Below are 21,721 nucleotides of genomic sequence, written 5' to 3' on the forward strand. Positions count from 1 at the left end.
GCCCATGGTTGATGGGCCTCTTGCCAGGGGCTTGGATGGGTTTGTATCTGCCTCATCCCTGAGTGGACCTATAGGACCTTGGTCAGTAGGGCTAGAACTGGAACAAGGGTCCATTTCAGGATCTGCAGTTGAGTCCACAGATGGTGGGCTGGTTAGCAAATGCATGGAAAGGTGTGGCTCTCACTGGGTCCCTGGATAGGCAGGTCGAGTCCTGGACCATAGCTGAATGGAGCTGGGACCAAGTCAGAGGGCTGCTTTAAAGTCCATAGTTGGGACCAAGGTCAGCAGGCCTGCCTCTGGGGATAGGGACAGATGTGTCTCTTGCTGAATTCCTGGGCAGGCAGGACTGCTCCCAGACCATGACTGAGAAAGGCTGGAGCTGGGTCACAGGCCATTTCAGAATTCACGGCTGAGACCAAGGTCAGGAGACCTGTTACCCAAGGCAAGGGCAAGCACGACTCCTTCGGGGTCCTTTGACAGATGCTGCTGATGACAGGCCCAAAGTCAAACAGGACTGTAAATGCATCCATAGGAGCATGGTGGTATTTCCAGATCTATAGCCAGGGCCAAGGTTGGCGAGTCTCCTATCTGGGTGTAGGCTTGCCTTCTCAAAACCACCTTCCTTGATCTTAGGCTCCCTTGGGCTCCTACCTGGATCCCAAAGCTCCCACAAAGGAGCTATGACGGGGCACCTCCTATTCCACCACATTGCTTATGTTATCCCCTCTGTGTTCTTTCTATATTGTAGGAATCATTTTTAAACCTAAAAAAAAATTATTTTGAGATTTTGGTGCAATAGGGCAAGGCATTTAAAACCAACTCAGTACAGCCCTGAAAATAATTAGCTTATTTTATATTATTATTTAATTTGCTTTTTAATCAAATACTTGTAAAATTTTAATTTTTTCAAGATCCATGAATAAAAATGGGAATCAAGTACTTAGGTATGATTCTTCTCAGTTAGTTTAGTACGGATCTTTTCCGGCACAAACAAGAATCTATCCCAGATTTCAACTGCCTGAAGTCAAATTCAATATGAATTAAAACCAATTTAGGCATAAAGGAATCCAGGAAGGAGGCTACACCTGAACAAATCAAATTGGAAGTGCTGCCTTGAGTAATCTCAGAAGTTCACAGGAACATCCAATCCTCTTAATGCCTGAATCTCTAGAGACCAATTATTAAAAATAATCAGAATTTCAGAATAGCAAAGAAAAATACTGCCTTTGTTCCAAGTCTTAAAATGAGAACTATATGACTACCACAGAGAGACTCTCTGCCTCTCTCTCAATATATATATTCCAATCAATAGATGCCATTCTTACCATTTTCTCTCCAAGTTTCTAGCAACATCTTGGACAATTAGAAGGTAAGTATAACAATAATAGCCTGAATAAAAACAACTGACTAGAAAAATGGCATGGCGGTCTGCTTTCACTCACCTCCCCATGCAGTGGCTCCTCCAGAAGGTGGTGGTGGCGCTGGTGCTGCGGCGGCTGCTGCTCCCCCGGAAGAAAAGTCTGGCTGGAGGTCCAGGAGATCACTAGATGGTTTAGAAGTGCTGAAAGGAAAATGCAATTTTAAAATCAGATTTTAAAATTTTATAATGTGAAGATGCTTTTAAATAAAGACTGATGAAGAAAGCATCAAAGATTTTGGATATTTTAAATCCAATAAGAGAATAATATTTTGGAAAGTATAGCATATGTTCTTCTATAGGCTTGGCAAACTACTTTGTAAGGGGCCAGAAGCTAAATATTTTAGTTTGTGGGCTAGATGGTCTATCACTCTTTATCTCTGCCAGTATAGCATAAAATAAGACACAGGCAATATATAAACAAATGAACGTGCCTTTGTTCCAATAAAACTTTATTTATAAAAACAGACAGTGGGCTAGTTTCACCCATAGGCCATAGTTTGCCAATTCTTGCTCTATACAGAATAACACAGGTAAACCATCCTTCAAGCAATGGGCCACTCAACAAATCATAAAGCAGAAATTAAAGGGGAAAACCCAGAGACCTCAAATTAAGGGGAAATTTTATCAAATATGTTAATGTCCACTGGGTAGCATCTGAAATGCTGGTTAGGAGGACTGTGATAAAAGGAAGCATACTCAAATATTAAAGGCATTAGAGTAAGAGAATTATGGGTAATTTTTCCCTTTTTTCTATTTTCTAAAATTTTTTGTATGGAAAAAATTCTTGCCTTAAGAATTTATTTATAAAGCAAAGAATAGTAAAATGAATAATCACTAATATACCTTTTATCTAAGTTAAACTATAACATATCAAGTTTGCCTATGAGACACCTCATCTAAAATACTTCTGTATTTTTTATTCTCATTCAGTTAGGGCTGTGTATTTCAAAACTGCTCCATCTGCAGAAGTTCCAAGGAGGAGCCTAGAGCTTTGCTATCCAAAGTGTGGTCTTCAATCTACTAATATCCTGAGACATTGTTAGAAGTACAGAATCTTGGGTATAGCCCATATCTTCTATATCAGAATCTTCATTTTAACATGGCCCCAGGAGTTTCATTCAGGTTTGAAACACAATGGCCCACAGGTTATCAGACCAGGTACCAAGGCACCAGGGTGCCAGATCCCCACCCTTCTTCATAAATAGCAATTCCATCTTTACCTTTTTTACATATTAGATTTCCAAGTAATATTCTTTTGAAGAAAGGATTTTGTTTTTTTGTTTGTTTGTTTTTTAATTTCAAAGCACCTGAAACTCGCCTAGTTTTGATTTCCATGTCATAAACCTAACTGGTCTAAGTGCCAGGACAGGGAAACATATGATTCAGACCTGAATCAAAGCTTTTAGTAGAAGTATAAAGTATATTGTATAGTATATAGTATCTAAGTATAGAGGCAAAAAGGACTTGTTTTTATCAAACTTGTGATAATTAAAAGCAGAACTAGGCAAGTAGGGGTAACACACATAGTTAATATGGGTACATGAATTTATTGCTCAGTTCAAAATTCAGGTCTCCAAATACAGGGCATTCATAACCAGTCACAGATACTATAAATCCTCTCAAGACAAAGAACCAAACAAAGGCCGACCTAAAATTATTATACGAAGAAGCTACTTTGAGTTGCGGTTTCATCTGAGGCAGCCCTGAGATCTTACCCAGTGCACAGCCGTCTCCACCTTTCTCACTAATGTTCTGACCTTTCGGTGCTATAGAAGCTGATCGGGAAGATCCTGATGGTGTCTTTCTACCACCAGAGTCTGAGTTCCTCTTAAGCACCAACTAACTGGCCTAGAACTGAAAAGTTGTTGTTGTTGTTTTCAGCGCCTTAAGACACCGTTTAAATTTCACACAAGCAGCAGCTAATTTCTGAAATCATTTTCCATATCTTCACAACTTCTTCCACCTCCTCTCCTAACTGTGTGAGCAGGCAGGTGATTTCTACAGCTTAGGTCTTGCTGATGCTTTGAGGGTACAGGCCTAGGGAATAGTAGAAAATATAAAAGAACTTACTTTGTGAACCTAAATATTGCCCAAACTATCACATGTTACTAGGACTAGATTTCATTTTGTGAAAACATCTGGGTTCAGTACCTAAAAAGAAAACAAAAGTGTAATCAAAATATTAATAAACGGTTCAGCGCCTACTCATTAACTCACCTGACGGGGACAGCCGCAGATGCAGTTGCAAATAAATCCACCGGTGGGGATGTGTCGATAGTTTTAGCTGGTGTAGAGTTGGGAGACGTAACGGTTGTGGCTGGCGAAGACTGAAAGTGAAGGTGTACAACACACTGTAGTCAAATGCTGACCTAAAGGGCACAGAGCAGCAGGACCTCCGCTGTGCAGGCCTGACACTCGCAGCAGTTTTTTGGTAACGCCTTGTGGGAGAAAAAACTCAAGAAAATGTGAAATGGAGAACTGTAATAAGTAATCAATATTGGACAAAACAGCTTTCAAATTTTAAAAGTCAAATGCAATATATATAAAATTATGTTTAAAATATTTGGCTTAACATTGCAATGACTTCTGCTCACGTACTTAAAATCAAGGCTAACGGGTATTTCCTAAACATAAACTTAGCAGGAAAGATCTTACCAGCTGCTAAAAATGAAAACAATTATCAATTATTGCGATAACTGCTATAAAACCAAGGCCATTCTTTTTCCTTTGCACCCTAACCAGACTTCATATAAAGTCTTCTCAGGTGTCTTTAAATTCTAGAAATCTAACTTTCAGAAGAGTTCACAGATGGCAGAGAACAATACATAAGCAAGATTTAAGTCACTGACAGTTTAAAGGTATCATGACTATATCCCGTCACTAATATGACACAGATAAAACTAAAAAAGTAAAATAAAATCTAACATTTATTGTCCTGGACTGGTTTATTTTTAAAAAGAGACCTTAATAGTCAGTTAATATATTAAAAGATAAGATTTTTGCTGAGGTAACTATCCTAATTCTATTTCCCTTTATTTGGTGTATTTAATTCTCCATGTATTTACAAGAGAAAGGTTAATGGGGCATCTCAAACCAGTCCACTGATACTTACTCTAAGCGGAAATGTGATAGACAGCAAGTAAAACGTGAAGACTAGGACTACTCGAAGGCTATCGGATGCTGCCACAAATGGACACCTAATTTCAAATAGACTAAACTTAAAGTTTTAAAAAGTATAAATTAAGAAAAAGGACTGAGGAGATAACGTTAAGGGGTTTTCAGACTTAAATAGTACCTGTCTAATATCTCTTTGTCCAAGAATCAAGAAGTCACAATTCAATAGATACCCAAGTGTTAAGTATTCAGCATGTCAAGGAAGACAAACACATGAGCAATATGCATATTGCTGCTCAGAAAACAACAACTCAAGCCTTTCTCTTCACCAAAAATTCAAAATTTTCAAATGGAATATGAAAGATTATCAAGGGAATAGAAAGGACCGGCCAAATTTAATTTGTATACTATCCACTGCGGACACTGACAACTCCTCTCAAAGAAATTAGTGTGTGTGTTTTTTTTAGCCAATACATGTAAATAAGCTTAGAAAGTAATGTTTATGAAGATACCACTGAGAACTTAGAGACCAAAATGAAGCCATCAACATAAATGCAGAAATGAAGGTCTTCAAAGGCTCATTAAAAACTGCTCTGTAACAATAAGCTCTGAAGAAACGAGAGAGCTAGGGAAACAGAACCAGAATAATTCTGTTATTACAAAAAGAAAATATCAAAAAAAATTCAATTTGGCCAAAATGCAGAGACAGACCATCCCCAGTGATGCCATAATTTTCACCACACTCTATTCTGCAGTCATACGTTGGAATTTTTCACACAGACATAATGATTTTAAACCCAGTTTTATATCAGAATCACCAGGGAGCTTTTTGTTGGCTTGAGCTGCCGGAGGGACTCTTAGGCAGAGAGCCAGGTACTGACACAGTACAGGGTGTCTGGGAACCACCAGTGCAGTCATAATGACATCCTTCATGTCTGTAATAACAGCAATCACATAATGGAAATTTGTCATAGAGGAAAGAGCACATTTATTACATTTTTGTCTGAAAAATACAATGGCAAATGTGAGGTACAGACCTAGGGAAATAAGTACTATTGTCACCGATAACCCTAATCCTGTCCTTCAATGTGATAAAAAAGATGGAGGAGAAAGTTATTAAAATTATTACAGTGGAGTGTCTAAAAGGCATGCTTGCAGAAACACACTCAACCGCAACTGACTTCTTGACCGTTCAAACACGTATAAAATTATGTGTTTTGTCTCACAGGGCTGGGATTCAGAATACGTATGTGCTTTGTAACTAGTTTGTTTTCAGTTGTAATATACATGTATGAAAATTTCTCCTATTTAAAAAAAAGAACGGTCGAAACAGAGGACTAAGTAGACATTGCTATACTACACCAGACTGAGAAACTAATATAAAGTAGAATACACAAAATCCACCTTTCCTTTCCTTTAGAAATTAAAAATAAAATTACCATAAGACCCAGAAATTCCACTTTTGAGTATATACCTGAAAAAACTGAAAGCAGGAACTCAAACAGGTATTTATATACCCATGTTCCCATAGCAGTATTATTTACAACCACCAAAAGGTGGAGCAACCCAAGTGACCAACGGACAGATGGAAGAAGAAAACGTGGTGTATACGTAAAATGGAACGTTATTCAGACTTAAAAAGGGAGGACGTTCGGACATATGCTACAGCATAAATCAATCCCCCAAGATATTATGCTAAGTAAAATAGGCCAGTCAAGAAAGGACAGACACTGGTTGATTCCACTTATTTGAGGTACCTAGAGTAGTCAAACTCATAGAGACAGAAAGTAGAATGGTGGTTGCCTGGGGCTGAGGAGAAGGCTGTGGAGTTAGTGTGGAAAGGGTGCAGAGTTTCAGCTTTGATGACAAAAGTTCTGGAAATGGACGATAGTGACGGTTGCACAATATGAATGTATTTAATGTCATTCAACTGTACACTCAAGAATTCCTAAAATGGTCGAAACAAAACAAACAGCAAACTTACCTTACTTAACGGAGAGGGAGCACCAGATCTAAAAGGCAACCAAAAAAATTAAAACTGAATATACGTGAATACATTTGTAGAACCATTTAAGTTTGATATCACTTGGACAAGCTTTAACTGGTTTATATACAGAAGTCTTAGCAATGGATAAACTATTTTTTAAAAAATAATTTATCCTTCACTCAATTATGACATCCTCTTTCAATGTTTTCCATTCACTTAATTTCTAATACTAGAAATTCTTACACCCAAGTGTTTTCCTATATCTCTAGCAACTCAATCCTTCAAGTTGATCATTATTGCCTGTGTCCAACAAAAATAAAACTGGAATTTTAAAAATGTTGCCCAGACTTGGGGAAAACAAGGCTTTAGAGAATTAAAAAAAACAAAAACAAAAACCAACCCTCTGGCTTATTATTTTAAAAAGTTAGAAAACTCATTAAGGTACATTGTGATTCATTTAATCATAATTGTGATGCATAAAAGGAACATCAGAGTTTAAAAAATCCCCATGAAATGTGTCTCAACTTCCACATGTATCCTCCTGGTTTGTTGTTTTTCATGGCTATAATGAAAACGATCTATAGATAATATTCGCATTATCCTGTTAGATCTAGTGGGAGCTTGAAAAAGAACAGAACCTCAATGATCGTTTCTAAGGGAGTGAGGGAAAATTAGAAAGGAGTAAATTTTTTTTTTTTTTTGGTGAGATTATTGCTAGCACGGACTTGCACATCATTTCTAGCAAAGTGCTTCAGAAATGACTGCATAAACAGTTTACACTTTACCAACCCAGGTTGGTGAAAAATAAATGGTAAAACGAAATGAAGAAAAACCACATTTCAATAGGAAGCCTACTATCCGAGTCTTAGAATATGGCAGGGATGGCTTTCCACTCATCTACAGAGAAAATCGTACAAGCGGCACTAGCCAAACAAAATTAGCAGAGATTTAGTAACTGAAGTTTTGTACAGTACCATGAATTTTTGTCTTATTGAATGTAGCAAAACAGATTTAATAATATACATCACATTAATACCTTTTATGTTCAACCTTATTGGCACAAGAATCAGTTTGCCAAGCTCCTACACGAGTGCCATTACTAAATGACACTTCTAATTACCCATGGATTAAGCAAATAAATGAAAATTTGTCTCTGTCCAACCATCATCCTACTTACTGCAGTGTATCTTATTTGTCTGTTCAGTAATCTGTCTTTTCCAAACGCTAAATTCTTTGAAGGAAGGGAATCTATCCCACTACTTTATATCCCCAGCACTTTACCCAATACCTGGCATTTTGCAGACACTGATATTTCTGTATTTGAATTTTGGAATAAGAATGCATTCGTGTACTCTTTGCATAGAAAATAAATTAACCAAAAGTCTTAAAAATTATTTTGTGTGAAACTGACCTGTCAGGATGGGTGGCCTCTGTTCCAATGGACCACACCTAGCCTTTGCCATGATTTCATCTAAGAGGTCAGTACCAAAGGTATGCTCCCAATGGGGCCATGGCTTTAACAAGCATCATTAATCACTGATTAAAATCTGAGGGCTCTTGAGGCTCAGAGAAGTGCCTCATCACTCTTTAACGGTGGATTTAAGACTCTCGTCCAAGTCCGTCCGATGCCCAGAGCCTGTGCTCCTTTCACATTCCAGCCTGTCCTGATGCAAATTCAGATGCGCCCGGCACGAGTTTTCCTCTCTTCCTTTTACCTGTTTCTTCATTGATTTACTACCCTACTATCGGTCACTTCCCCTTTATAAAAGAAAATGCTACAATCTTTTATGTATACAGATAATGACACTTACTAAAAATCAATACTTATTGTAAGGATTTCAGCGAGAGAAATCTAGTACATAGTGAACTGCCCTGGAAAGAATAAAGCACGAATATAATTTTAAAAGAGAATGAGTGATGTAATCCTATCCTAAATTCTGTGAAATGCTACAAACAAATCTATGGGTTTTTATGATGAACATAGAAAATGCCAAGGTTTACCTCCAGGATATTAATACTAAGTCATCAAAGGAGGAAACTTTGTTATGTCTTATATGCCCAACAATAATCTCTACATAATTTTGCCTATAAATGCTAGCCAGAAGACAAACAAAAAAACAAAATACAGATATGAAAAACCTATCTACGTCTTCCAAATAATTTTAATTACAATTGATTATCAGGTTTCCTGTACCCTCAGCACTTAGTAAACCCACATGTAAAATAAAATCAATTTCTCTTTTGTTCTATGGAATCACAGAAACACACAATATACAAATATATCACACAGTATTGCATAAAACTTCAAAAATGAGTATCAGTAAATAAAAACCATTAAATATAAAGAGCACACATATTTTTATAGTAGATATTTGGAAACGCTTCATTGTCTCAGAGATTAGAATCACTTTACACTGCTACTCAAAGACAGAAAACTTTAATTTTCCTTATAACATTGTCTTTTGGCACTTCTGCCGTATGCCATGGGAAAATCTTTTGTTTACTAATCAAATAAAAAAAACTTGATTTCCAAAATCTAAGAGGAATGTAAGTACACCTAAGAGAGATTGTTAGTCTTGATTTGAGAAGACCAAAACAAAGTAAAACCATTTATGCCAGTCACCTTGGGAGACAAATAAAAAAGTATAATGAAAAAACACAGATGTGTAAAATTGACAGAAATCAGTTTTAAATGTTCTGAATACCAAATGTGGAATCTTTAGAGTGCTTTTTGCATTTTTAGTAATAACCAAATGCAAAAAAGCCACTCACTGTAGTACTCACCCTTCACTTAAGTTCCCAGGTAAGCACAAACATACAAAGAAGAAAATAGTTAACTACTATAGTCCATTTATTTTAAAAATAGGGAATCAGCAAAAGACAAGTTCAGATGTGGTCTCAGCCAATTCAGAAAAGAAATATGACAAGCATAAAATGATTTTAAAGGAGAGATAACCATTATGCTCAGTCAAAGGGAATTCAAAACAGAAGGTCACTGGATTTCTATTTTCCTACCCTTAGTAGTTACCTTGTAACTATGTGTACAAAGCTGTTTTCCAAAAATAGTTTACAGCAGCCACAAGGGGGCGAATTTAGACTTGAAGTTAGGGCTAATGAAATTCACCCCAGAAGGCTGCTTTTTCTGGTGACTGCAGTACCAGCAGATGTAACACGGGAAAGTGTGGCTCTGTGCAGGGTGCGGGGGACCCTGAAGGGAGAGGAATACAGAGAAGCTGACTTTTCACCGAGCCTCCTGCGTTGCCTTGCCAACAGAGAGGCTTTAAGTCCTGAGGACAGGCCTATCTCCTTTGCCAAAAAGGTCCTTCTACCACAGGAGCAGAGACATCTCTTAGGCTTCCTGCCTCCTTTTGCTTAAATCCTACACAACTCCTTTGGCTTCTTAGGTATTCTTATACAGGGTAGCCCCAGCAATCACTGCAAGTGGGCATCTTAATGTACTCCCATGTCACTTAATGCACTCTCACATCTTTTTGTTGGCATCAATCTATCCATAAAAGTCTGACCATCCAAGGCCACAGTGAAGCAGGCGTAGACCTTGCACTTGCACTGTGATAACAATCTTAACAGAGCCCCGACAGGTCCTGTCACGCGTCATACCAAACAGCTCCACCGTAACTGCCCAAAAGATTCCTACACAGTTGTTCATGGTTGGAAACTTAAAACATGCAATACTTTTTAGACTAACTTGGAAAGGACGACAGAAATGACACTTAGCTAATGGAACAACAAGCAACAAGTAACATCAGGACACGAATAGATTTTCGGCAAACACCGAGAGAGAAGAAAACGGGAAGGAGTTGCATTTTGATAGCTGTATCATAGGCAAAATCCATGGTCAGCATACAGCCCTGCAACGATCAGTTCCTAGGCTGTCTCTGTTAACTTCTGCTGTCAATCTAAATGAAATAAACATAAAGCTGGGACCAACAGACAGATTTCAAACTGACCTGTAGAGACAGCTACAGGTGGAGATAATGAAGTATAAAACTGTCCCTAAACTTTAGAATCAGAAAACCTATTTAAACCACATATGTGGGGAAAAAATGGCCACAACACAGGGCAGTGCATGATTAAGGAAGGCTTAATGAGATAGCCCTCCCAGGACGGGTAAGATTTACACACACAGAGACAAGGCGGGTAGGCATCCAAGACTAGCAGAATTATAATTTGAGCAAGGCACAAAGACTGGAAAGCACTGGGTCCTGTGAATAGACAAGTCTGATACTTGCTAGAGAGAAGAAAAGAAATGGAACCTGCACATTTTTGCATGCAATGAGGAAAAAATAGTGAAAAACGTATGTGCCTGGGCACAGAGGTATGCAACTCCAGTAAAACTGCACTTAGTGCTGATTGATTGCTATTCACTCTATAAAAAAGATCCCTGAGCAAAATGTCAGCAGCATGCCACGCTGAATGCTTCAAGTGGGGAGACTCTAAAATGCAGACAACTATACTTGTGGGCTTTGCTTTTTTCACAGCAGGGTTGGTAACGTAACAATGTTCAAGGCTACCTGTGAAACTGTGCTTGTTTTCCTCATGCCCAATGATAACAGCCTCAAGTTTTAAACATGAACAACTCTTTTTCGGTATATTGTGAATCCCCTGTAAGGGCAAGTATATACATCAGCAAGTTCAGACAACCTAAGTACAACATACTAATTTGCTGCATTAGCCGACAGATACATTGCCTGTACATGGGGTCACACTGTCGTAAGTTAATCGGATGGGAGTTCTGAGGGAACCTAGAAGAATTACAATAAAGCATACCCTGAAACTGTAGGAGTAAAAGTGGTACTGTGATACATCTCATTCTTATAAAGAACGACTGTAGCATTTTTCATCTTAGTTAGAATTATACAACTAATGCATACTTGTTTCCGGGTTTCTTTCCTTCTAATGTATTTAGATGCTGTTCAAGGGTCTCCATAAGACTGCTGGGAGCCTACAATAAGAAAGTAAAAATAAATGTCTGCATTGCTTTCTTTCAAAGTAAATACACTGGAACATCATTGTAACTTTGTATGGCGGAGCTCTGTGGCTGGACCCCACTACAGATGTCAGATCATTTCCCGCCAGATTGTTTTGGCACGTAAATATTTAAGTCCCATGGACTCTCAGACAGGCCCATCTTACAGAGAGTTAACTCCACTGCCCAACAAATGGCACGGCAGTGTTTCAGTGTACAGATTACACTGGATAGACTTTTTCTATGATCTTACTTACACACGCTAAACTCAAATCAAGTCCACCATGTTTCCACAAGACTGCAAAGGAACAGGTATTTGTATCCAAGTAAAAAACTTAAGTGCCCAAATACAAACGTACAGAAGTTTGAAAATACTGTTGAATCTCACTTATCTATGTGTGACTGAAATGTTAGCAAAAATCGCTACTACAGTAAATAAAAGCTGGGGGGTGTAGGTGATAGTTGTGGAGAAAAGGATACATCTTTAATAGTCAACAACAATGAAGATTTTCTTAATATTGAGCTATTTAATTTATATACATAATAATGTTAAACTACTGTGTATTAGAAAATTTAATATATTTCAACTCTTTTACTAAAAGGTACCTGAATGTTTATTTTTATATTAACATTTTAGGCAATACAAAGTGATGGTATCTTACTGTATATTAGAAAGAAAAATGATAAGTTCATACATACATTCCACGCTATCTATTCCTCAAGCATTAGAAATTTAATGTCATCTTTAAATAATTTTTTTAAATAATTTTTTAAATTATGTTAGTCACCATAGAGAAAGACAATTATCATATGGTTTCACTCATTTATGGGACATAAGAAGTAGGAAGATAGGTGGGAGAAGAAAGGGAAGAAGGACGGGGGGTAAACAGAAGGCGGAATGAATCTTTAAATAATTTTAACCTAAATTAGACCTTAACAGTGTAAGCATTCAACGAATAGCATTCCATGAATGAAACATGTAACTACATTTACAGAAACCTTTAACTCTAACATTTATTCTTCAAATTAATATGAAATTAATTTTGAAGACCTTTAACCATGCTAAATGTTAAAATAGCTCACGGAATTTAAGGAAATTCATATAACTGTACATTTTACATTGTACCTATAATGACAAAATCAAGTAGAACTCTTATTAAGAATTTTTAATTTTAAAAGTTCAGGATATTTAATATTTTTCACTTCACTAATAGATTCATGAACCATCTTATTATGTGATTAATATAGATGTAATTATATTACTATTAAAATATAAATTACTAAGTGAACAAAAATATTAACTTGCTTAAAGTGATGGAGGTAGGATAGAAAGTCCCTATGAGCATTATCTAAAAAGTTATGGCCTACAGAGTAGAAAAAGAAAAGATTATAGGGGATATAATAAATGTAGAAAGTTATAAAAATTAGAATTTAAAAATATAACTCAGGTGAAAACAGACTTACTCAACAAATTCCAATAAACTGCAACCAAGAGTGTATCTCTAAGTTGTAAAAAAATAAATTTTTAGGAGATAAGGAAAATTTTGCTCCATAGAACAAACAGCATACTACAAAGATATTTTCATTTAATAACTAGAATATGCACTGTATTCTTAAAAGCAAGAAAATAGAAAAGGCTTCACAATTTTTAGGTGAATTAATTTCAAAATTATCATGCTAATTATCATAAAAATAATAATTACTATAATTGTCATAATAATGGAACTTAGGAAGCTTGGACATATAACTTCAAAGTTTTCATATTTCTTTTTTTTTCACTGGGATCATAGTAAGGAAAAAATAAATCAAGCCACAGAACCTCTCTCTGGTTACAAGACATAGGTCCTCTAAATGTTAAATGCAACGTAAAGAAAAAGTGATTCCATGTTAAAACGGTTTAAAAAGGACAAATGCTTGCAGTCACAGAACAGAACAATATGGGATAACAAAAAAAAGAGGTGGTGTTTTCTCCTATAAACTTCCTTAGTTATCTTAAGAACACACAAACCAAAAACCAGGAAGACAGTTTGCAATTTCATTCTTTTTGCAAGGTTTCTTAATCATTTGTGGATGAAAAGTTTAAAATAAAGTAGCAGCCACAAAAATAACAACAGTTATTACCACGACACAGACTACAAAACTGACTTTTGTCTTTGAGGGAAGTTATTTTGTGATAAATTGCACATAAAATTAAGTTTGGAACATTTCATCTTAAAGATTTAAAAATACTTCATTTATATTTCTTATAAAGGACATGGGTGAAATCTAATAGAAATAAATTCCTCAAACGTTTTTGGAGCGGAAAAAACCTATTTTGGTCATAATGTTTACAAACGCAGGAATACCGGCTGCCTCCTAACTCTATCTTTGGCACTGGGTCTATCTTGGCATGTAGGAGACAAATAAGCAAAAACCGTCTCAACGTTCCAACGAGCAAAACTTTGAGAATGCCTCTGCTGTTGAAAAGGAATTTAAAAGAACTATAATTAGTAGGCTCTTTAGTTGCTTATTTTTAAAAATGGCCAAGTCAATAGACCAGTCAGATGGAAACAGCAACCCCAAAATCAAGAGTCACTCTGTGGAAGCTAACAGGTAACAGCTATGTATCACGGCTCCTGATTCATCAGTGGTACAGCTTCTTTAAAAAACCTTCTCTTTACCCGTAGTTTTCAGATCAACCAGAATTCCTAACATCAAAACCTAAGATGTTTTTCATAAGTGGAGATATTTTAAATTTGGAATGCACACACACACAGACACACACAGACACACACACGCCAAACAGGAAATGATATTTTGAAGATCCTTTTCTTGGAACAAATTCAAAGCTGACTGTGAGTCTGGGATCCAAAAGGAAGCATCCATCTACAATGCACATGCTTTCGGTTGCACAGCATCACTGAAACCCAACAGGAAAAAAAAAGCAACAAAAAGATCATTCGAATTTTTGATCACTGGATCTAAGAAACCATTTGAAGGTGCTGAGAAATATTTCAGTTCTGATATCGTATTCCACTTCTCAAGCAACACAGCACTTCTGAATGATCTGTTAAAAATTCACTGATGTTCATAAATCTTTTAAATGCAATCATGATGATGTCATATGCACAATTATTTAAAGAGGGCTACAGATGACCACACTGGTATTTATATTGTGCATTTTCCAACCAAAATGATGTCTATTAAATTCCTCTACTCTGCCTCGCTGCAAGAGGAATTCTAACCTTTCTTTCAGTTACAAGCAGCCTATTCTTACCCCCAGTCACTGGGTAGCCTCCTAATCTCCAGCTGCTCTTTAACCCTCATCCATGTTGGGTATTTTGGTTCATTGCCACAGTTAGATTCAGTGGCCATGGTGGCCACAGGGGAGCCTGGCAGAGAGCAGAGATTAGGTTCTAATCTCAAAGGTCTTAAACTGAGTCCATCCAACCTGGTACTTCGGACCCATCTCCAGATTAATCCTGGTCCGACACTGTCTAAAGGACTAACCCTAGAACAGCTCACATTCCAGCTCAGACCTGATCATACTGTCACAGTGGGTCTAAGCGGCCAGGTCAATGAGAAGCCTCTGCTAGACCTGTGGAAGGGTCGTATTTATTCTAAATAAGAATTAGGGAGAGTGTTTAGCTCTGTCACTTACAATCCCAACAGAAATCACAATTTGGTTACTTACTAAGAAATTTCAAAAGCACACAATACTTTTGTACCGAGATTTAAATATATGCTGGAGAAATGAACCCAGAGAATTTTTGTGTGTCTATGAGGAGATTTATTTTATTTATTTATTTATTTATTTATTTATTTATATTTTTATTTATTTATTTATTTATTTATTTATTTATATTTTATCTATTTATTTGACAGAGATAGAGACAGCCAGCGAGAGAGGGAACACAAGCAGGGGGAGTGGGAGAGGAAGAAACAGGCTCCTAGCAGAGGAGCCTGATGTGGGGCTTGATCCCAGGACCCCGGGATCACGCCCTGAGCCAAAAGCAGCCGCTTAACCGCTGAGCCACCCAGGCGCCCTGAGGAGATAGTTTTAAAATAAATGTTAACATGGAAGTTTATGTGGCTCTTCAGGTCATAAAAGAAAAGCAGAGAAAAGAATGATATTAGATTCTAATGAATACCAAAGAATACCCAGGGCAAGATTTTATCTTAAGGACAGGATCTCTGTTCCCCAAATTATGATAACACAACATATACCATTAAATAGTATGTCTCTCGACTACTTCTTCAGAGAAGGAGATTCTATAAATTATAATAACTATTATAGTAACATTCAAAATTAAATCCAAGTATGCGAGTCCTTCTTTCACTGACATATTACAATTTTCTAAAAAAAAAAAAAAAAAGAAAAGAAAGAATAGGTAGGGCCTGACCTCACGACCCTGAGATCACAACCTGAGCTGAAATGAAGAGTCAGACACTTAACCAACTGAGCCACCCAGGTGACCCAAAACAAAAAAATATTGAAGTATTATTTTAAACTTGTGTCTCTTTCAGATATTATACAAACTGAGACAAATGAGGACCTATTTTCTTCTTAACTGAGAGCCTCTCTGATAATATAGTTTTACTTTTATTCCACAGTAAAAGCAGTCTATACAGTTGAAATAAAGATGACTTACCATTTCTAAAAGCTACTTATTGACAAAATATTTTAATATCTACCTTTTTTAGGTTAATATGTATTATTTACCTAGGCTATTTTACCAAACTACAATGCAAATATTTATTATCATTAAATAATTTAAAATTAAAGCACAGTGATTGTCTTCACTTTTTATTACAGTGTTATCAAATTCACAAATCCATATCTAATAAAAAGATTTTTAATAGTATTTTATGCACACTTAATATTTAAGCCCTATCCAAAATGATACCAACATCTTATTCAGGTATGTACCTAATCAAAGAACTCTCTCTTCTCACAATAGCAAAAATATTTTATATTAATATTCTGTCTACCAGAAGCAGTGCTCTCCCAATTTTTAAAGCCAAAACATATAATGCCATCATATTCTGAATTATTCTCTGAATTTCATTTATGAAAAATCATTGGTATTTAATTGGTATTTTAATATATAAATACAGAGGCCATTACTTTGGGGTTCTCTGTTTTTAATAAAAATTTAAAGTTAATATTATTTTAAATATAGAAACATTTCAAGGTATTATAAAGATAGTCAATCATTATATGCGTTTTGATATTATTAAAAGGTGGGTCATCTTTTATTATGACAATTTTAGTCTATTACAAGGACTCTTTTTATTTACAAAGACAGAAAACTCATAGATTCATTACTGGTATGCAAGATAGAAGCTCTATATTCTCTCTTATCACCCCACAATTTCTAGTTAAAGGACATGTTTGGGATAGAAATTTACCATAACAGAGTAAAGAGCTGATTAAATAAAAACAGTTCCTGCCAATTATGAGAAAAGTCACACAGTAATTCTGCACATGTGAACGGTTATGGATTCTACATCTTAAGAGCCCTACAATGTACCCTCTTGACAGATAAAAGAATTGATAAGAAAGCACTACTATTTTTTTGCTTACTAGATGCTCCCCAGAAAAATCACTTAGCTACCACTGCGACTTTTTTAAAAAAGGCTCTTTTATAGTAGAAATTCCTCTATGTCATAGGGGAGATGAGAATCAGTGCAGTAGAACTGTGATATCAGAGCGCTCCTCTTTCATGCCCCTGCTTCATACCTGGGAAATGGTGAAAACTAGGAGAACAAGCAGAAACAACATTTCAAGTGTTCCAACTACTTGCCTACCAATGGTCACTGTTCATAGACAAAGCACTTTTTAAACATTATTTAAGGCTTCACTTTGAATCAAGATCAAGAATGAAAAGGTGGTCTCAAAACAGTAAATTCAGTTGCCTTTAAAGAAGAAACTATGTTATGAGGGCAGGTAAATCTTCGTATCAACTCCAGAAATACATTTAATAGCTAGAAAAATATGCAAGCTAGAATAATTTCCAAGAAAGTTGATCGGCCTAAATCCAAAATGCATTAAATGCTTACAAGACTATCCCCTAGGTAAGATCTTTTATGGCAAACTATGGAGTAATAATTTCATGCATACTACACTTTTCACTCAGAGAATCACTTACCTGTGTGAGGTCAGGAATGTCACCTTTATCAATGCCAACTTGCTGTGGATTAAAAAAAATAAGAAGTTACTTAATGGGAATTTAAAAAATTAATTTCTTTGCATTTAACAGAAGATTACTCACAGAATTAGTTAAAACCACAGCTCAATCTTGGTATAAAAGAATTGTGAATCTCACTTTGAAAATACACTTTGTGTCGTTTTCCACTCAATATAATAGAGCAATTATTTTGTTAAGGTAGTTAGATATAACAAATGTACAGAATTTCACTAGAACTCAAAAAAAGACTTAAGAAATTGAAGCATAAAATTTAAGGTTTCCTCCATGGCGAATGGCAGCTAAAGAGTAAAAAAAAAATGCTTAGACTAAATTTAAATTGTTATAAATGCTCAGTAAAGCCTCTGGACAGGGAATGTTCACTTAGTTTTAACAATTTGTTCAGGGTGTAGTATCCACCCCTCTTCCCACAGAGAGAACCATTTTGTTTGTTTCTTATGTATCCTTCCAGAGCTTTTTATGTATATCCAAGGAAATTGGAAATATATAAATACATATTTCCCACATTATACAATAGTGTATTATATACACTGAATTTATATTTTTCATGTAACAATATATGTCAGACCTATATCCATATTAACACACACAGCTTATTTTTTTTTTTTTAAAGATTTTATTTACTTATTCAACAGAGATAGAGACAGCCAGCGAGAGAGGGAACACAAGCAGGGGGAGTGGGAGAGGAAGAAGCAGGCTCATAGCGGAGGAGCCTGATGTGGGGCTCGATCCCAGAACGCCGGGATCACGCCCTGAGCCGAAGGCAGACGCTTAACCGCTGTGCCACCCAGGCGCCCCAGCTTCCTTATTTTTTAAGCAGCTTCTTTTCCTATGATTTACTTATTTAACAAGTCATGTATTAATGAACAATTGAAGTTGCTTCCAATCTCCTGTCATTGCAAGCAATGCTGCACAGAGCATTTTGCACCTCTGTGGACACACCTGTAGGATTCATTTGTAGAAGTGGAATTACTAGGTAAAAGCACATTGAATTTTTAGTGTTGGTCGCTTGGAGAAGGGAGATAGGGGAGGGAGGAAGAGCAGAAAGGGGAAATAGAGAGCAAGAGCACAAATATGGGGATATATAAATGAAGGTGAATCAAAGGGGAGAGCACATATTTATGTTCAATATACTGCTCTAGCAACTCTCCTGTGGGTTTAAAAATATTCAAAATAAAAACTCAGGGAAAAATATAAATCATAACTTCAGTTCTTTCCTTTTATGTAAATGATAAAATTCAGGCTCAAAGAAACAAAGTGGGTTAAAATCAAGTCTCTCTCTGAGAAATGAACTGCTTTGCTTATGTTGATGGAACTGCAGAAGCAAATACGTGAAGCCTAAGGGCTGGGCTCCTCCAAAGACAATAAGGCAAACCAGAGATCGGAAAATCCCCTTGTTTGACAAATGCTCTTAGCTAAGTTCTTGCTTTTGCTTTCTCTCTCTGTCTACAGCAGGGTTTCTCAGCCTTGGCGCCATTCACGTTTTAGGATGATAATTCCTTGGTACGGTCTGTCTTGTGCACCGTAGCACGTTAGCAACATCCTTCTCTACCCACTGGATGCCAGCAGACTTTCCCTTCCTCCAGTTGTGACAACGAAAAATGTCTCCCAGACACTGGGTGCTGGGGAGAGGAGGGGAACAAAATCACCCAGTGTGGAGAACCACTGATGCACAGCACTGACCCTCATCCTCCTGCAGATTCCTCCTGGAGGTATAGACATGACCTGCTAATGACTGAACTCTGGCTGTAGGAAAGCTATGGTTGCTTCCCTAAATTCACTTAACTATTACAAATTATGGAAATTATAAGCTAAGGTAACGTCATTCCATTTATTTCCATATTTTAATACCTCTTCAGGTGATCCATTAAAAATATTAATATGAATGAAGTCAGTATTTCTGAAATTAAAGTATTATCTTTAATATTAGGATCATCTTGATAAAAGGTGATGTGTTTATCTTAAATAGTTAACAGAACTTTCTTGAACAGAAAGACCTAATTTAGGAATTCTTCTTTGACACTGCTATTTTCACTAACCTGAACTTCTGAACCATAATATAATTGGAGGCTTGAGCTGAGGTGTAACTGTATTACAGAAATCTCATCACTTTCTGTCTGCAAATATTCTGGGAGACATAACTCCTACGACTTGGTATTTATTTTAGAATAGCAAACTAAGAATAACTTAGCTCTATAAAAAGGGAAGAGTGTTTAGCAGAAATGCCTATTACCTATAAAATAACCATTTTACAAAGTTTCAGTTGCCTGCTTTTGGAGACTTCATTGTAAGAATTCAAAACATGCTAAGTTTTCTACCATTCAAGCAATTCCTCTGGGATATGTGAATATTTCCATAGAAGTTGTTCAACTACTCTCTGTCTCTTTTAATATGGCAATAATTTATTAATGTTTGCCAAATGGCCAATATATATAGTTGTGTCTTAAAAATGGCATTCTAGAAGTCTTCCACACATTCTTGAGGAAAATGGTACCAACTACAGGGTAGCTATTGGATATGAGTCCATACATATGTACACCACAACAGAGTTGTTTGGTACAGAAAGAAGCTTTGTACACTTCTTAAGAAATTTCTGTATTTACCAATAATACAAACCACTCAACACTTGTATTCAAACAGTTAATGTCTAAATCATGAATAATGTAATTTAAATAAAGAAAACACAAATGGTTATTGTTAGCCCATTGTAGGTTAGTGTCTATTAAAAATAATTTTATATTTTAGTATCATTCTATAAAAAAGTCTTAGTCATAGTGTTCAAATAAAAGTAGAATATTTGGGGGCGCCTGGGTGGCACAGCGGTTAAGCGTCTGCCTTCGGCTCAGGGCGTGATCCCCGCGATGTGGGATCGAGCCCCACATCAGGCTCTTCCGCTATGAGCCTGCTTCTTCCTCTCTCACTCCCCCTGCTTGTGTTCCCTCTCTCGCTGGCTGTCTCTATCTGTCAAATAAATAAAATCTTAAAAAAAAAAGAAAAAAAAAAGTAGAATATTTGTATTCAGTTATTTAGACTCTCAAAATAACATCTAATTTCTGTCTATTTCCTTCTCAACAGCCTGAAATGGGCCGGTGCAAACATGAGGTGATCAAGAGACATGAAATAAAATTTACATGTAAAAGAAGAATGAGTTAATAAATAAGTACCCCCTTTCCCGTGAAGATCTTGGATCCAGCATTACAGTGCTGATTAGAGAAATGTATACTCCAGACTGTCACACATCCAGTTCCTTACCTATCTAACATATACAGTAAGAGACGGGGGAACCAGGCAGCACGAGCACCAGGAATTAATGCAACAATGAAAGCATCTTCTTTCTGGATGCTTAGGCATAATTGATCTTTCCACAGAAAAAAGTCAGGCAAATTTTACTAGATTACATTGATAACTAGGGTTAAACCATAGCAAAATCTTTTCAAATACAAAAAGTAAAATTATGTAGCAGCCAAAGCAAAAGTTTCAAGCAATTCTATCCTTTCTTAAAGACAAACCAACATCAGTAAGCTCACAAGAAATACACATGAACATGCTTTAATGTATATGTAATTCCTATAAACTATTCTTTACCTTTTGTTTCCCATATTATATATATAAAAAGACTTCTATTCAGATTACAAACTATATGGACCAAAGGTCAAGAGACAGCATTTTGCAGTATCAGTCTCCTAATTTGAATGCGACAATTATTGTTCCTGTGAATAAATGAAATTTGAAAGATGATGTACAGACTAGAGTGCTTTTGGAATTGTGTGTATAAAATGCTTGTTCTTGTGCTATATTCTCCAGATGGCAAAAACAACAAAAACATGGCATGAACACCCCATGCCCAAGGCCTTGTATGCTTTGTTGATGGGCTTCAGAATGCCTCGCACATGGCACTCCAGTCAGCCCAACAATTCATTCACTGACAATGTAGCATAAGAATCAACTGGCCAACCTGCCAATGATACTTTAATTTTTTCATTGTATTTAAATCATTGACAAAATAAGAAGGTCATATTTATGAT

The 21,721-nt window shown here is 36.3% G+C and overlaps 1 protein-coding gene across 1 annotated transcript in view; it reads right to left on the reverse strand.

Annotated features, from left to right (window-relative positions):
* The window catches only part of SNAP91 (synaptosome associated protein 91), a 131,367-nt gene that overhangs the window by 51,624 nt on the left and 58,022 nt on the right, over positions 1 to 21,721 (reverse strand). Inside the window, exons 8-13 of the mRNA XM_040643706.1 lie at positions 17,640 to 17,681; positions 11,414 to 11,484; positions 9,306 to 9,311; positions 6,519 to 6,546; positions 3,638 to 3,747; positions 1,443 to 1,561 (exon numbers count right to left, since the gene is read on the reverse strand). Coding sequence (XP_040499640.1) covers positions 1,443 to 1,561; positions 3,638 to 3,747; positions 6,519 to 6,546; positions 9,306 to 9,311; positions 11,414 to 11,484; positions 17,640 to 17,681 — 376 coding nt within the window. The remainder of the gene's footprint in view (positions 1 to 1,442; positions 1,562 to 3,637; positions 3,748 to 6,518; positions 6,547 to 9,305; positions 9,312 to 11,413; positions 11,485 to 17,639; positions 17,682 to 21,721) is intronic.

Source organism: Ursus maritimus, unplaced genomic scaffold (assembly GCF_017311325.1).
Source record: "Ursus maritimus isolate PB19 unplaced genomic scaffold, ASM1731132v1 scaffold_29, whole genome shotgun sequence".
Taxonomy (NCBI): domain Eukaryota; kingdom Metazoa; phylum Chordata; class Mammalia; order Carnivora; family Ursidae; genus Ursus; species Ursus maritimus.